General features: G+C 47.1%; 1 protein-coding gene across 1 annotated transcript in view; it reads left to right on the top strand.

The window, feature by feature from the left end:
• Window positions 1-18,244, top strand: part of ttll7 (tubulin tyrosine ligase-like family, member 7) — a gene marked incomplete at both ends in the record, with an annotated part of 31,336 nt that overhangs the window by 3,918 nt on the left and 9,174 nt on the right. Inside the window, 7 exons of the mRNA XM_084472926.1 lie at window positions 2,441-2,573; window positions 2,740-2,804; window positions 3,819-3,947; window positions 7,211-7,332; window positions 11,295-11,362; window positions 11,783-11,941; window positions 16,039-16,255. Of these exons, the coding sequence (XP_084329052.1) occupies window positions 2,441-2,573; window positions 2,740-2,804; window positions 3,819-3,947; window positions 7,211-7,332; window positions 11,295-11,362; window positions 11,783-11,941; window positions 16,039-16,255 (893 nt within the window). The remainder of the gene's footprint in view (window positions 1-2,440; window positions 2,574-2,739; window positions 2,805-3,818; window positions 3,948-7,210; window positions 7,333-11,294; window positions 11,363-11,782; window positions 11,942-16,038; window positions 16,256-18,244) is intronic.

The following is an 18,244-nucleotide window of genomic DNA, read 5'->3' as shown; positions in this document are numbered from 1 at the left end:
GACCGCAATATATTGTTTCTCTTTCTTCTGACAAATGTACTTTTTGTAAGTCGCTTTGGATAAAAGTGTCTGCTAAATGCCTTAAATGTAAATGTAACATGCATGTCCTGTTTTCACATTCAAGTTCAGATAAACTTTTGCCTCACAAAACACATAATATATAATAGGTCTGTGACCTGGAGATGACAGATAATGCTGTATTTACAATTATTTTATATTTTACCTAGGAAAATGGAACAATGGAATGTTATTTTATTCATTATATATATATATATATTAGGGGTGTAACGATACACTAAAGTCACGGTTCGGTACGTACCTCGGTTTTTAAGTCACGGTTCGGTATGTTTTTCGGCACAGCAGTTTTTATTATTTTATTAAACAAATTGATTTTGATTTAGATTTATTAAATTGTATCAAACAAATGCCTTACACAAATGAAAAGACATTAAATACAATTGAGGATAAAAACACAATAAAGTCCAGGACTTATTTCCATCGTGGTCCTCAACACTAAACATCAGGACAAGACAAGACACTAACAGAGTGTGTGATAATCAATAAAAACTTTTTTTTTTTTTTTTTGGTAAGTACCGATATATATATATATATATGTTTTACATAGATTTTATTCTACCTTAGCCGATCGTACAACAGACAAGTACATATTGAAGGCACAAACATTCTTGGCAATGCTGTTTTATATTCAAGCATATAGTACTATAATTATGCTGGTCATTGTTATGTAAATGTAATACCACTTGTTGGAAATCATTGGTGTGATGATAATTATATGGAATTGTATATGATATTAATATTCATTGCAAGGCCTGCTTAAGAAAAAAACGATATTAAACAATTCACCTGATTTCTTTTGTTGAACTAGGCATTGACTTTTATAATGTGAAACCCCTGTATACAAATAAATGTTGAGCTATCATGCTTTCTTACATCCTATCTTATCTTAAATACTATCGTAAGCATAGGGTTAATAAAATGCAATGCAAAATTGAACTACCTGCCAACCCTAAGGTCCTATGGGCCTATAGACTCAGCGTGCACTGCTTCCTGTACACAGGCCAACAGAACCCATGTCCCATATCATGAGGGTGGTGGTCGGTGGCGGCGGGGGGGAAGGCCCACTGTGAGCAGCCCAGCATGGCTCTCTTCATCATTCATCATTCTCTCCATCCACCACCCCCACCGACTCCCCGCCCTCTTGAACTCACCCGAGTGTCTGTCCTCTCCCAAAATCAATAGCTCTCCTTCCTGGGAGGGAGACACAGAGAGGGTACGCGGCCACCCGGGGGGTTGGGGGTGGGGGTGGGGGGCTGGATGGAGGGCTAGCCAAGCGATCCCGCATTGTGATTGGATTGTTTCCCCAATTCCCAGATTTGTCAAGCCCACGTTAATCCAATCGATAGAGAGGTTTTGCTTTGCTGTGTGTGTGTGTGTGTGTGTGTGTGTGTGTGTGTGTGCGTAATCCAGCTTGCACCCTCGCTGTAGTGTGTTCCCTGTGCATGTGTGTTGATGCGCTGCGATGAAAGATGTCGATTGAAACAGTGAGGGTCGAGGCCCTCGCCACCAGAGGCTACTGTTGCCATCCTTGCCGAATAAAGCCTGCGAGGCAACGTGAAACCACATCTTATAGTAATTTAAAATCGTATGCAGGGGGTTTTACCTTGCACTTTCATATTCACTGGAGCATACATGGATCGATGAGGAGGAGCAGGTTTTGGCCTCTTGCGGCGTTTGATCCATCAGATAGACCCCCGCAACAAAGGTGCACGTCATTGAGAGATCATTAGATACCAAGGTTAGTTGGGAAAAGCAGACAGAAAGTTTTTTAAAGCCAAAGCTTTTGATGCCAGCTTTTGACTGTTGCTGATAGTTCTTCTATGTAAATGCACCAGCCCTCCTTCCACAAGCCTTGCTGTAGGCGTGCTTGTCATAGAGCCACTGTAAAAGAACAAAAAAACACCATCTGTTGGGAGAAACCGAGCCATACAGGGACCCACACAGCCGACACACAAGCACGGGACGCAACCGAAAAGGCGACAGACCTTTTTATCTGACAACCACATTAATATTTATCCAAGCCTCCATAGAATACTAATTAGTCCGGTTGACGCTGTGCAACGTCAGAATATTCCATTAGGATTATAGGAGCGGTGCTGACGGTGAAGCTGAGGAGGCGGAGGAGGAGGTGGTGGACCTGGCCTAGGTGCATCCATCACAAAGCGTGTCCACCCGCAGTCCGATGGGGGGGGAAAAAAAACGCAGACCCCCCAATCCACACAAGTGTGCCAACTGCAGTTAATTCCACGGCGGCCCATCTCCCATCCACCTGTTATCAGCTGTTGTCAGCGACTGTAAATCCTCCTCCTTTTGCAACTGTAAAACATTTTTTAAATCTCCCCTTCCTCTGCCTATTTCCCAGGGTTCTTTGTCCACATGCGTAGGTCGGCTGGCCCGTCTTTATCAGCACGCGAGCAGTGGCTGCAGGCGTCCTTGAGAGAGGCCTTCGACGTCCCTGCCGCCGCCGCCGCTTTGAATGTGGCCGGGAGTCGCTGGTACGAGGCACAGATGACCCGCTGGGGGGACGCCTGGAGAGTCCCGACAGGCGAAGCTAACTAAGGGGTTGGGGGGGGGGGAGCGTTGAAGAGAGAGAGAGAGCGAGAGAGAGAGAGAGAGAGCGGTGGGGCCGCTGTGATCGGCTTTGAAGGCCCACCCGCAAAGTGTGGCAGCGAGGCTGGCCTTTAATCCCCTGGGCCCGGAGATGCCCTCCCCCCCCGCTGATGGAGGTAAGTGGGAGTAATATGGTGATTTCCAAGAAACTGAATCAGGGTTGCCCGGACATCAGGGCTTATGGTCCGGCGAACAACCTACTACACACACTTATGCTCAAAAGACACACATTGGAACACACACACATGCATGGACACACACACTCACACATTGCGTGTCCCTTCGTGCAAGTGCACAAACAAACAGACAACGTAGTATTAGTTGAAGTCACAATATGTTGCAATAACATCTACATTTAAATTTACTTTTACATTTAAAATGGTTTTTAAAATGGGTTCTGAAAAATGCCAGCCATGACGAGTTCTTGGCTGGTATTTAAGTAGTCCGCTGTATATATATATTTGCAATTCATTTATTGTTTTCAAATTATAAAGCAGCACATGTGGCATCCACCTTTGAATCCTTCTGGGCTCTAAGCTGTCATCGTATTTCAAATGCAACACCAAGATGTACCCCTGTTTTGCACGGCTCTGAACATGGAGCTCTTTCGAAAGGGACAAGGCTTTTTTAGGTCACGGAGAATCTGGTGCAATCTCAGTGGATCTGGTTTGTTTGCTTGCTTCCATTGCAGCACGCTGTGTTTGTGTGCCAATTTATTTCATATCTGGCAACCCGGATACTCCGAGAACAGTGAAACAGACAGGCCAAAACAAAATCGGTCTGATCCGTAACAGAAATTCCAATGGACAATCTGGACAATCTAACAATCTGTTACATTGTTGTCGTAAAAAAATATTAGTATTTTTACATAGCATGTCTCCTTAACTAGACATTTCATGACCATTTCATGATTCAGTATGGTGAATTTGTGAATAAACAAATACAACGAGAGACGAAGAAAAAACTATAAAATAAACGTTATACGTCGTCGCCTCTGGTCACACAAACCAAACGCTGATTTGGTCCTATCTACATTTAGCACACGACAATATATCGCTGTCGGTACAGTAAAGTCCAGTACCTATCTGATACCTCACCTCCCTCTCTCACCTTCTCCCACCGTTCACCAGAGGGTCCCAGAGCGGCCCCCCTGAACGGGTCGGCCGGCCCCTCGAAGCTCAGCGCCACGAGGAAGAACCTCAAGAAGAAGAAGAAGGGCACCATCACGGCCAACGTGGCCGGCACCAAATACGAGATCGGTACGCCCCCCCCGCCGCCGCCGCCACTGCCCCACTGCCCCGTGCGTGCTCCTGTCTAGCTGGCAGAGCGCAGTGTTAACACTGAGAGGGTCCTCGGGCTCCATTCATTAAAGCATCCACCGAATGGCATTCATTATCGCCTACCTGAGGCCCATTTATTTGTGTTGCTATGGAGAGAGGTTAAGTAATCGTTGGTGCGAAGATGAGAAAAAGATAAAGAGCATCAAGACGGGAGCTCAAGTGAAGCGAACACCATCAATGGTGAGGGCATGGGGGTACCGCCCCGTGCCCAGCCTTGTTAAGAGGCCTTGCCAGAGACAACACTGTGGGTCAATGTTCACACTTTCTCTGCTGCCGCAAGCCTCTCCATGTATTCATTCCTGTTACTTACGTGAAGAGGTGATAACCCATGAAATACAGGGCATTTTGTGGCAGGACGCAGAATCGATTGCGATCCTCCACAGTTGAAGAAAGGTATCGCCCAACGGGAACTAGTCCGTCCCCCGATCCACCACAAGCCGATGTAATCTGGTCTCAATGTCGGCCCGACAATGGCTGCTAAAAGGAGGCCGCTCCTGTGTGTAATATCCTAAACAAGACATAATGGAGAGTAGACACGGCCGTGCTCTGGGAAAGCGGTTCAGGTGGAGACAGCTCAGCCCTCAAGAAGATAAATAAATCTTTATTGAGGTAATTTAATTCACCCGTACGGTTGCTGTTGTATTTTTTGCTCTTTTCTTTTTTTCTTCCTGAATGACCCCTGAAAGAGCAGAGTAAGCACTACTCTGTTTGGTGTGGCAGCAACACTGCTCTCGGGGGTGAGGTGCTCCATATACCACCCCCCCCCCCAAAAAGCACAGAGTCAGCAGCAGCAGCTGGAGCCGTCGGGGTGCTGGGCGGGCGGGCGGGCGGGCGGACTGGTGGGACGGTCGAGCAGGAGTGGGTTTCTCGGGCTGTGAGGGGAGGCTCGCACGGACCGTTTTGCGGGGGGACCAAGGCACTCGTAAAGGTGGGAAAATGATCAAGGAGGGCCATATGGACGGCGCACTGGCATACCGTCTCTTTGTTTGAGCGTTTTGAAGATGATATTAGTGCAGGGTAATTAGTTAACAGTGTTGAAGATAAGTAATCTGCCTTGGATCAGGGGTGGGAATTCCCCGCCCCTCCCACCTGAGATCGTCTTCACAGCGAGGTGTATATTAAGTCTCAGGACCTCTAAAACCCTCAAATAGCAATGCATCCCCCAATGTATATTGTTGTCTTTTTGAGCAAGACGCCAATGCCACAAAACCACAGTGCTCGATCGTTGCCACAGTGAGCTCCTCGCTGTCTTAAGTCAGCCAAGCGATATTTGTCTTTCCTTACGTTCGATGCCCTCTCTCGTCAGAGACATCTATTTCCCATTCAAGTTCCATCATGCATCATTAGGCCCCGATGTTGGCAGGTTTGCAGAGGCTTTCAACAAATTAATTAATACCTCGTTTCGTTAGGGCATATACATTTTTCATTAGTCACCGAATAATGAATAGTCGCTGGATTCATGTCCAAACGTGCCTGCCACCTATCTTTCATACTTTGTGGTTTCCAGTGGGATTTGAATGCATTACAGACCATTAATTTATCTTTTTGAGGAAAGGCATTAGCGCTGACTGCTCTGCAGCCAGGCCTCCCATTGGTAAATACGGCTCGGACATTGTTTGATCTATTTTCTGTGGAACCTATTTTCCCTGCTAATGCAGCATAAACAGAATTTCGGCCTGCCAAGTCGTGAAACACTGAGCTAAGGAGACTCCACGGGGATCAGAGTTGTGATATGTGTTTGCGCATTGCCGTCTTGACAGCCCAAACGATCAGGTGCCTGTTTTGGAAATGGGGCTTATTTTCATTGGACTGAATGAAGAACATTTGCGTATCGTTCTCATGACTTGATCGTACTTTTGTGCGTACGAGTGTGCCACGTCAGATTTAGCCAGTACAGTAAATTGTCCTAAATGATGTAAACATGCTAATTTACACCTGTTCCTAAATTAGCATGTTCATGAGAATATGAGCTAGCATAATTTAAATTATAATTGAAAAATGCAATTTAACGAGGTGTTCTGCCCCTTTTCTGCTCAAAAACCATTCCGAATATTTTTGTCGTAAAAGTCCTCCTTCTGTACACATAATATTTAGCAGAAGTGGCGTTACAGCAGTCTGCTAAGGTAAAGGAAAAAAAAACAAAAAAAACAATGACCAGGTGTTCACTGAAGCCACACAGTGTTATTAAAGGGGGTTTATTTGAGCTGAGTTCCCGATAGACTGCTTGGCAAGGGATAGCTGTCCATGGAGTTTGAGGTGTTGATAGTAATAGAAGGATCATGTCAGGTTTAATAATATTGAAGTTGTTCTGAAGAGTAGGCTAACAGTTTGGAGAAGTGTACAGGCTGCAGCGTCCCTAAGGACTGTGGTAGTTTGCGTTTACTTTTGGTGAGCACACTTTCCCGTGATATGTAGAAGTTATTTTAACAACTCTAAACTTCAACTTCTACATCTATTCTTTAAGGCACTAAAGAATAGATGTAGAAGTTGAAGTTTAGAGTTGTTAAAATAACTTCTATATATCACGGGAAAGTGTGCATCCAAAGAGCAAGCCACATGCGCACGCACACGCACACACACACACACACACACACACACACACACACATCTGGAAACCCACACACATATCTACAGCCACGTAGCGTTGAAATACCAGTCAACCAGTCAAGATCTCTATTGCACTTATCTTCAGTGAAGAAGACTTGATTGAATAAAACCTGTGTCAGCATAGTGACCGATGCCCACTCAGTATTACACATCCTAATATCAGTTATTCTAGACATGAGCCCATTGCAATCCTCATTAACCTTATCATGAGGCCTATTAATGCAATTTTTATGTTTATGTTTATTGTTATTTTTATTTTTTTATTCCAACATAATCATTAGTCGAAACCATAGAATGGGAATTGCTTGGCCGAAACAGCAGTGCTTGTTTTTGCTTCAGCCAACCATGATGTAAGACAACCTTACATCTCCGGTAGAGTTTGTCAAAATACGGAAATAAGGAACGCAAGTGCCCTTAAAATGTCCATACGAGCGATTTGATCTCCAATCTGCATTCTGAGTGGTTCTTGCATGAGGACGATTACCATGGGACACGGAGTCTCTGAATAAAATCGGCGTGCAATGTGCATGGGACTATTTTAACTGTTTTTCTCTTGCCCCTCCCCCCCCCCCCAGTTCGTATAGCCATCAAGGAGATGGGCTACCTCAAGACCAGGCATGAGGACGAGACGGCCAACCTCATCTGGTGCGACTCGGCTGTGCAGCACGAGAAGATTGCTGAGCTCAGGAACTACCAGGTACCGCGTCCCCGCGGCCAGCCAATCAGGCAGCAGATACTGTTGGGTCATTTAGGAGATGTTTGAATCCCACAGGGAATTTTGATACAGGTCATGAAATAGCAGGTTGTGGGGGGGGGGGGGGGGGGGGGGAGGGGGGTTGGGTATCTTTTTCAGGGATCCCTACGGGTTCGACCGTGGACATGGGTGGCTGAACTCAGGGACTGAGTCCCACCGTTTGGCTGGCAGTCGAACGCAAGCCCGTCCTCTTTACCCTTGATGTTTCTGAATCCGTCACCGGTTGACCATTCACCTGCCCACCATGGATTTCAGGCATTCCCTTTCAAGCCATGAAATGCCACCTAGGGGAAGTGATTGACATTTTACTCTCCTTTAAGAAGCATGGTACCACCAGGCATGGAGGATAATCCCCCATTGGGCCATCGGAGGAGACCGCCTGAATGAGCAGTAGATAGTCAGCAGCGAGCGTGATTGTGCAATTGTAAATGTGAGGCAGCACATTGTGCCAAAAAGGAGCAAGTGCACTATCTCACTCACTTCCCCCGGCTCTGTGAATCGAAAGGTCACAAGAGGATGTGAACAAGTTGTACCAATTCCTTTTGAGAGAGGGTGAGTGCATTGCCGTGGGGATGAAACGCCACAGTAGAAACAGATTTCTAATGATTGAACGAAACATTGCGGGTGCTTTTAAGCCAATGTTCCTTTTAAAAACCTCTTCCCTAAATCACCTGTCACTGTGGAGAGGGTTTCTCCGTTTAACTTCTTTCCTTTTAAATACTTGGGTGCTTAGGTTAGGATCAAGATTGCAAGAAGTGTGTTGGATTTCATGCACTCATCCTCTCAGTGTTGGAAATACCAACAGTTTTTCACGTCCACTGGCCCTCAATAAGGCAGCTTGGATAGTGGGGGGATTGCACTGATGAGCCAACCGGGCTAGTATCGACAACACTTATCTCATGGATAGGCTGATTAAGCGTCTCATTGTCTCATGATCAACTCTAACTGTAACAGACAGGTAGTCCTTACTGTGCAGTTAGTGATGCATCCATTGTTGTTTGCTCACTTGGTTGGTTACTAATCGCATCAAGGCCGACCAATCCTGAACGAGGGATCCTTCTTTGTGATACTAGGGTCTATTGGTTATTAGGTCTAGGGTCTGGAGAGAGCATGAGTCAGACAGTTATCAAATGACATGGGGGTATAGAGGCTTGCCACTTAGCCTCAAAGCCCTGTGCGTAATACAGGCTCAAGCTGGGATCCATGTCAGGGATTAACAGAAACATAATCAACATTCTCATAACTAAGCCCTTAGCTTAGTTAAGATTGGAAAGTCATATTTTCAATCACCACCTACCTGGCCCTTCTCCTCTGTATTTGCTGGGATTTAGTGAAGTTCATCCTTTGGCGACCGAGTGATTTTACAACAGTTGATGGATCAATGCTTCCGTGTAAGCTTCAGAGCCACTAAGTCAAAGCCACTTCTTGCATCACGTCTGGAATTGAGAAACGGAAAAATACAGTGTTGACAGAGATCAATTTTTAGTTTTGATTTCAATCTGAATCTCCATGAAATGTTCCAACTTTCCAATGACATTTTACACATCAATAAATATCTAATTTGTAAAAAAGAAATGTAATGGCTAAGACTGTGCACTTAAATTCAACAGTGTGCAACGGACTACAGTACAAAAACATGTACGTTTTCCAATACATATGCAAACATCCCCCAACCACTGTCATCATAGTTACCCCCAATGCTTTCTGCTCCCTCTTTGAGGGAGCCATACTTAACACCAGTTAACGCCATTTTTTCAACAAATTACACTTTTCATGATGTACAATTATATTTTAATTGGACAAACCCTGCCAGAAAGAACCTTTCATGAAGATTCAGAATTAATTATTTGAATTATTTTTAATTGATCTCCGTTACAACTTCAATCTAACTTTTTCTGTTTGCTAAGGTTATTTATTGTTAACACTGATACTGTGTGTCTATATATATATCACTTGTGCCAGTCAGGTGCCAGACCTGACTCTATACATCATGAATTACAACTCATCAGGTGTGTGTTCTGTGTGTGTGTGTGTGTGTGTGTGTGTGTATGGGAGATGCATAAAATAGAATAAAAAGATAAATTGAAAATAAATTCTCTGTCTCCCAGATGGGCCCCCTCCTAACCATTGTAAAATAGCAAGTGGCATGGCGTGACAATAGGAGGCAGTAGACAGTAGTAGGCATGTATGCTCTGTGATGAAGGCATCACAGAGCACCATGCATCTTGCATGTCGGTGCGTCTGTCGCAGTGACACGGAAGATCCTTGCTCTGTGCCACCGTCTGCCCATGTGGCCATAAGCACAGAGAGAGGTGGACAAGATTGTTCTTTGTCTGAAGACTCACTTGTACAGTCTGTTGCGTCTGTAGCGTCTTCTGTTGTAAGGGACACTCCTTGTTGTAAGGGATCACGCTGATTACTTGCTCACCTTAAGTCAAACTTTACATTAGCCATTATATGTCGATGTGCTCCACCGACCACATGGAAGGCAACATGAAATTGTTTTTCACTCTTGCAACTATAACTACCCAATCACTTAAGACGTTGACGCCATTTACCTAACCCTCATTATAGCCCTGGGGGAAGATGTTGTTTTCCTTGCCAGACAAAGTCGAGCTGGAGGGACAGGTTGGATTCAGAGGTGTGTGTGTGTGTGTGTAGTTGTGTGTACATGTGCGTGGGTGTGCTAGGGCACGCCACACGACACAACAAAGGCAGCTCCTGGTGGCCTGCGTGTGTTGACGTATTCATCTGCCTTTGGTCGTCACCTCCGTCTGACCCTCCCCCACGTGCCACCGGGTGAACTCGGGCCCCGGGTCCCCTCTGCACGGCTCCATGTGTTTGCCATCCATCCTCAAGAGCCCCTATTGGATCAGAGCCGACACTAATGACGATTAAATCACACGCCGGTCGACAGAGAGGGCTGCTCGTTAGCAAGGCAGCAGGGCGAGCGGGGGATCGGCCGCTGATTGGAGTCGGTTGAACATTATACAGATGGAAACAACAATCCGAACGCACCGGCGTAATGGCCATCTCCTCGCCGCCGTGGTGGTGTTGTGTGTGAGCGACCGGGTGCTTTGAAGGACGAGGAGAGGAAATCCCCCACAACAATCGCTTTTGATTTCCTCTCGTTGTGCCACGGCTGCTCCTGGCGCGGTGTGAATTGTGCGATCTCTTTCCCTCCCTCGAATCCGTAATTAGGTCTGTCACGTTTGGATGATTATCACAGATTTCTTTTTTTTTCTCTCTTTTTTTTTTTACACTCTCGCATTCATACTCCGCACTCCCCACCGGCGCACTTTTTACTTTTCGATGTTTCTTACTGTCATTTATTTACTTCCCTCGCTGTGATTTACTCTGGAAGTTTGCTGTCAGGCTTCGGTTCAAACAAGCCTAATTAATGGCCCTGTTCCGGCTCATTCGGTCAAAGAATACAGAACAACACCGTTTTTTCTGTGAGTTACACCACCGCCACCACCACCACCACCACCAACACCACCACCCCCTTTCTACACATTCAAAGCAATTCATTCAACTGTCACTGCCTACAATCACAACGGCCCTCGATGCAGAACCAATTACCTCGGTCATTCTGAGTTGAGATTGATTATATTTCTCCCCCCAAACCCAACCCCACCTTCCCCTTTCCCTGTTGCCCTGCCCAACCTTTACAAAAAAAAGAAATACAGGGAGAAAGGGGGAAAGACATGGTATACTAAATTAGGGTTAGGAGAGGTCCTGGCCTCACCTTTTTATTTTGGGTCCGTAATTGGGCATAAATGTCAGGACGTCGTAAGCTCACTTCAGGTTGCCTTTAATGTGCTGGTTTCTACAGAGGAGCGGGGGCGGAATTGAGTGGCGTAATGGCCCTAACAACATTATTATGTCTGCCTGTCCCTCTGCAGAGAATTAACCATTTCCCTGGCATGGGCGAAATCTGCCGCAAAGACTGTCTGGCCAGAAACATGTCCAAGTAAGTTTTCCTAATCGGCTCCAGGGTATGCATGATGTACGAGGGGCCACTGTTTGTATGCTAAACCCTGGAGCTTGGCTGGCTGCTTGTGAGAAAGAAATGTGCTAACATGCTAAATACTGCTCGTATGGCTACTTTGGATGTACACACTGGTAGACACGACACGGCAAGATCATAGGAATAAATACAGGGCTGTGATTTTCGACAGCGAACGCAAGGTAATAGCCGAGAAGTACACCGTGTGCAAGACACCTTTTCCAATCTGAAAACATGTAAGACTTGTGTCAAAGCATAAAGTGTAACGCATCCAAAGTATCTCCCCATTAACGCGACCGCCTCCACCGCTCTAGAGAACGGCACGTTGCGAAACCCGTTGATGATCCCGTGTGCTCCTCTATCCCTGCGCTTGTTTCCCTGCAGGATGATCAAGTGCCAGCCTCAAGAGTACGCCTTCATCCCCAAGACCTGGATCTTCCCGGCCGAGTACACCCAGTTCCAGAACTACGTCAAGGAGCTGCGGCGCAAACGCAAGCAGAAGACCTTCATCGTCAAGCCCGCCAACGGAGCCATGGGCCACGGGTAGGTCTGCCGTCTGCCGTCTACCGTGTGTTCTTGAAGGAAAACTGAACCATTTGGATGACAGGAGGTGAATGTAACGGCTCAGACTGGCGCACTGAGAATGGGTTTAAGTTGGAAGGGGGTTGCATCATTCAAAGCTTTAGAAGTATGGTGAAAGATGTGTCTGGGGTTTTTGCAGGACAAGTAAGGCCGTGGTGGAACAGGAATAACTAAATGAAAACAGGAAGTTCTCTGACCCTGACACAGATGTCTGTGGAGAGAACGAAAGGGCATGAAGGTCATCAAATGTAATGTTTGTGCCAAAAGGCTGCAGTGGCTCCCAGGAAAGGATCCATCCTACACAACACCTAGCTTTCGCATAAATCAGCATCTCTAGCACGGCAATGCCTACAGGCCCACACACACATACACACACAGACACAGACACGCACGCACGCACGCACGCACAAACGCACAAACGCACACACACACTTTAAGGCCGTGTCTGTCAATGGCTTCCTTGAAGGTCTCAGTATGTGATTAATGAAAACAGACATGGACCAGACTATGAAGCAGGACGCTCCTTGTAGCAGGAGCCCTTGGATCTGTCCAACGTGTCTCACAGTCTAAATGGAAAAGGGAACAGTTGATTAGTGCATCATCACCGTCAGTAAACTGATTCTCTTTCCCTGCCACCCTGTGTGTCCGCTTGAATGTGTCCACCAGGATTCCTGTAGGATTAGATCTTCTTGATACTGCTCGAAAAATGTTGCGAGATGCAGCAAACACAATCAAAACAAACCATAAAACGATGCATTGATTACTGTCAGATAATGTAATTTCTGAATAGCAAACAACCATCTGATAATGAGATGGACCAATTGAATAGCAATATTTGTGTTGCTTGTGAGTCCAACAAACAGCCATGAATCAGAACGGAAGCAGGAGATGTCCTTTGACTTGGATCCATCTGTCGGTTGTCAACACAGTTCATCTTCAGGTGTGCCTGAATGCCCAATCTACAAGAGAAACATATCAATGGAGGAGAAAATTAAATGGGAAAATACAAATGCTTGATGATCTCCCTGTTTTCTAATCAGGATTTGTAAACCTTGCAAAGATGTTGCCTGTGTGCCAAGAAAGCTGTGCTGTATTTATTACAGGCACCAATAGGTGGGGGTATTGACGTACAAATCATCCGGTGTCCTTTCTTTCTCTCTTTTTTGTACCGCTCGAGTTTGTCCTTTCGGGTAAGCCTTACTTTTTGCTCCATGATATACTGGGTTGCCCTTATTTATTACAATATAAAAAGCCTCGGAACGATTAAATTATTGCCATAGAGTCGGAAAGTGAAAGATGATGAGTTTACCTCGGCCACTCAGCGGCAGGCAAGATTAGATCCTTCTTTATTTTTGCGCTCGCCGTGACGCAACAGGATATTAAGTTATATCCGTCCTCTCCCGCAATTTATTTTTCTGCCGAGCAGCTAAATGAAGTCTTTGTTTGTGTCTGAAGCGTTGCTTGTTAGGAGAGGGACCAAGAAAAAAAAAAGAAGCTAATAATGAAATAAAAACAGGGAAGCGCCTCAAAGAGGGGGGGCGGGGGCGGGGAAGCGAGTGGGCCGCGATCACCCGACAGCTCGGCTCATCAATCATGTCACCGGCCGCCCCCTCCGCCCGCCGCTAACTAGCGGCATTAACGGCCGGCGCGTCGCCGCTCAGGCCTTGAAACACGGCGCTCTCAGCATCGGAGGCCACAGGCACCCATCAGCTTCCTGTCTGGCACCCCCCCCCCTTCCCCCACCGACCGCTCTCCCTGTTTGTGTCTTCGCGATTGGCCTCCGATAAGGACACTGAACTCGGTGCGGCGTGCGGCGACCGCGTGGCGGTCGTTTAGCCGCGAGCTGCACCCGGCGGGAGGGGATGATTGATCAACCCTGGAGACAATGACGCCCCCAGATGACACCCGCCCCTCAGGCACTTCCACAAGTACTTATCACTCCTCACCCCTGCTCCGTGAGTCCCTGAGCGGCAGGAAGCACCCCTAGCCCGACCTCTGATGAACCGCTCTCTGAACCCTGATGTAAATATTGCCTCTGAGACGATCTTTTGGATAAATTGTGTACTTTTAGATTATTGGACCGATAAATGCTTTGGCAACAACAAATCAACGCGCCAAATCTACTTTTATTTTTACATTTAGATACAGATCATGGTGCAATTACTAACGCCATGAAACCGAAATAACTTCTTTGGCGAGGTGCCATGGTACGGTAATATCTCAAATAGTACCTTTTGAGTCAATACATATTTTGGCATGAATGTCTGTGTGTCTGAGTGGTCCAAGCTGTGCACACAACTAGTTTAACCCCAATCTGCTTTAGCTCTGAGCGATGCAGAAAAACAGACTAAATGGCACTTTGAAAAACAAACCTTGCACTCAACTACTACACTACTTGTAGACCTTTTTTCTCTCTCTCCCGCTCTCTTTCTCTTTCTTTTTCTTATGGGTAGCAGAAGCCTGTGTATCATAAGGCCTGAGTGACATTGACATGGGACCAAAGCAAATTAGTTAGCGTAGAGGTCGAAGAGAGGTCAGGATACCGGCTCCTGTTAACCAGGACCCAGGGTTTGAGAGAGAGAGAGGGCCTGTATTTGATGCAGTAGACCGTTTGGAGTAAAGAATAAAGTTTGGCTTCCAAAAAAAGGAGGAAACATTTTGATATCATCCAGATGCTGACAGTGCAGCTCTTAGACAAGTCCATGTTTTTTTTTTTCGCGTGAACATTTTTTTTATTTGCATTTTTATTTAAATCCAGACCCGGCGATAAACACTGTAACAAAACTTTGGATAGTTCGACAACGCACAGAGCCAAGCAGCTTGTTCTCTTTGGAAAAGACCTCAGGCGTGATTTCCTTTCTTATTTACATATGCTTTCAATAAGGTTTCTCTAAAACATACGCGTCCAAGAGGAAGGGAAAAACTCTGGGATGTCACGGAACCATGAGTCTGACCTTTGCGTTGTTATGAAAATGTCAAGACGAAAACTGTATTTAATCAATTAACTGAACTAAATTATTTCTGTTGCCTCAACCCTTTAACACTACAGAAGCCTGACATCAAACTATATTTTAATATGCAACCAAATCATCTAACATCTAACAACTACATAATATTATTCTTTGCAGTATTGCCTGCCACACATTTAAGCTAGGGTGTGGGTTCTAGTGGTGCTGTTATTTACATAGGGCTAATGGACCAAAACACATTTTGTGGAAGGACTTTACACACATGCACAATCAAACACACACACTGACACATACTCACACACACACACACACACACACACACACACACTGTCCATGGCTGTCAGAGGCTCGCCTGGCGGCCCTCTCTGCGTATGATTATTGAATTTGGTTATGAGCCGCCATCAATCATCTCCGTATTCTGAGACCAAATTTGACTGGGTGAGATAATTCTGTCAGATTCGTTTTTTGGAAATTGCTAATAAATAGAACTGTGTTGGAGTTTGGCTCTTGCCGGACTCTGTGACAAAAGCGTTTAGAGTCAGACATCTGCCATGATCAATTACCGGTAACACGTGTCAATGTTGCACTCTGCAATCAACGGTTGACTTACACGTGCGCTCGCTTTTGGGGGGAAAGGGGCTTTACGTTCCCGCACAAGCTTGCAGAAAGCTTAGCAATAACCTCGACGAGACAGACATGGCGGCGCTACCGGCACGTCGCACGCGCCACACGCTCGTCACACCGCTCCCCGACTCCTCCTCATCTGCCACATGTTGTCAGCACAACACCGGGCGGTTGAAGCGCGGCAACGCACCGCTTCTATACCGCTGGGGTCAATTCCCCTTTTTTTCCTTTCTTTCTTCTCTTCGCAGTGATATGTACAACGACAACGACGGAGCCATCAGTCAGTGTTCACGGTCCCTAGCCATGTAGCCATCTATCACTTTTTTAATTATCTTTTTTTTTGTCTCATATGCCATTTTTTATTATGCTGCCGACGACGCCCCCTCCCCCCGCCTCCACAGAGGATTAATAATAAATTATCGGTTGTCGTCTTCTTCTTCTTCTTCTTCTTCTTCTTCTTCCCAGAATCTCGCTGATCCGTAACTGCGAGAAGCTGCCAGCCCAGGAGCATTTCATCGTGCAGGAGTACCTGGACAAGCCCTTCCTCATGGAGGGCTACAAGTTCGACCTGCGCATCTACATCCTGGTCACCTCCTGCGACCCGCTGCGCATCTACCTGTACGACGACGGGCTGGTGCGCATGGGCACCGAGAAGTACCACGCGCCCAGCGAGGCCAACCTGGTGGGGGCTGCACACACACACACACCGCACGCACGCACGCATGCTGCGCGCGCAAAGGCTCGTGCACGGAAACATGCACACACAAACGCACGCACGCACGCACGTGCACGCAAAGGCACACGCACGGAAAAGGCAAATAGGCGGGCAAATACACACACACACACACACACGTGCATAGTGAGACACGCGCAGTCACACACACACACACACACACACACACACACACACACACGCACACACACGCATGCACACACTAGACAATTTAAATCATACTAAAAATAGACGCAGGTATCGCCCATGCGAAGAGATTTGCATATAATCTGAGTAAAGCATCAAATCCCTGGTGTGAGCGAAGGCGGCGCGTGTGATTGGGTGTGCGTTGGATACAAGGAAAGTGCCCAGCGGTATGTTCACTCAACACATTCCCCGTAATGGCTGCCACCAAAGTGTTCCAGCCAGAACAGCGCGGCTGAATTATAGGCCCGTGAGCGCCTTCTCCTCCGAAACCGAGACGCGGCCCGCTGGAATCCGGCCCTAATCAGAACATACGGTTCACACGCACACGTTGCACGGCAGCGTCGCGTGCGGCATGCTCAAATATGCGATTCATATGCATAAGTGTATTCATACGGCGTGCATATGGTCGGCACATGCAGCGCCTTGTAGCAGGCAGGCTGCCGGGCTGTTTGCCTCGGGGTCGGGCACCTGCTGAGCATCAGTCCGTGGCAGACTGGCTGCCACGCCGCGGCCCAGCGCCACGCATGCGTTCGCTCTGTCTTCTGTCTCTCCCGTCGGTCGCAATGTCCGTTAACCGTATCGCCACACACCCACACACATACACACACACACACACACACACACACACACACACAGAAAGACAGACGGAGAGACACACGCATAGAAATGCAGACTGAGAAGACGCACGCACTCACGCACGCATGCACGCACGCACGCACGCATGCACAGACAGACAGACAGACAGACAGACAGACAGAACGATACACACACAGAGACACACACAGAGACACACACACACACACACACACACACACACAGAACGAGACACAGAGAGACACACACAGAGACACACACACACACACACACACACACAGAACGAGACACAGAGAGACACACACACACACACACACACACAGAACGACACACACACACACACACACACACACACACACACACACACGCACACGCACAAAGACAGACAGGCAGACACACCAAAGTGAGTGGCCAGCTGTCGGATGGGGCACACACTGTGCGGTATTGTCTTACCCACTCGGTGACACATGATAGAGGGGAGACGTGCCTCTGGGACGGCGGCTCAATCCCCATCGGAGAGGGACTTCCAGACAGCCGCGCCAAGCCCCCAAAAAAACCAAAATGGCCCCAAGGCGGTCAGACCGCTATTACCTTGTGGGTCTTACACAAAGACGGGAGGCCATTGTGCGGCACTTAATGGTGCTAAAAAGGGAGATTATACAAAGGCAGCTTGAGTTCCAGCTAAGCAGCCATGTTGGGGCATTTGAGGTGTTTCCAGTGTGCTTATGGTTCCCACAGAAAACGGCTGGGGTCATTTGTTGGAGGCGGTTGGAAGGGGGGGGGGGCTGTGGAGGTGTGCAAGCCGAACGCTTTACCAGCTGTTGTGTTAAAAAGAGGGGCCCGGATACCGCCGATGGCGAACTGGCAGGGGCATTGTGGGTCATCTGCGATCGTCACACACCGTCTCTATCGGTGTGTCAGTGTGTACAGTGGCCCTCACGGCGAGCCCCAGTCGCCCTTTGTTGTTGTAAAGGCACTTTATCGCATCGACCCTGCAGCGTGCGTTAGCTGAAGTGTGTCTTGAGTATATCGGCGGTAATAGAGTCCGAGCTCCTCTTCAAAGGATTTCTTTCACAGAGCGCTACATTGCAGAAACCCACTGATGATTCTTTTTTTTTTTTTGCTTTTTTTTTATATTTGGAAATGTTGATGAACACA

The sequence above is a fragment of the Micromesistius poutassou genome, assembly GCF_964030765.1.
Source record: "Micromesistius poutassou genome assembly, chromosome: 9".
NCBI classification, from domain to species: Eukaryota; Metazoa; Chordata; class Actinopteri; order Gadiformes; family Gadidae; genus Micromesistius; species Micromesistius poutassou.
Note: the sequence above shows the minus strand (reverse complement) of the source record. Positions and strands in the feature narration are given on the sequence as shown.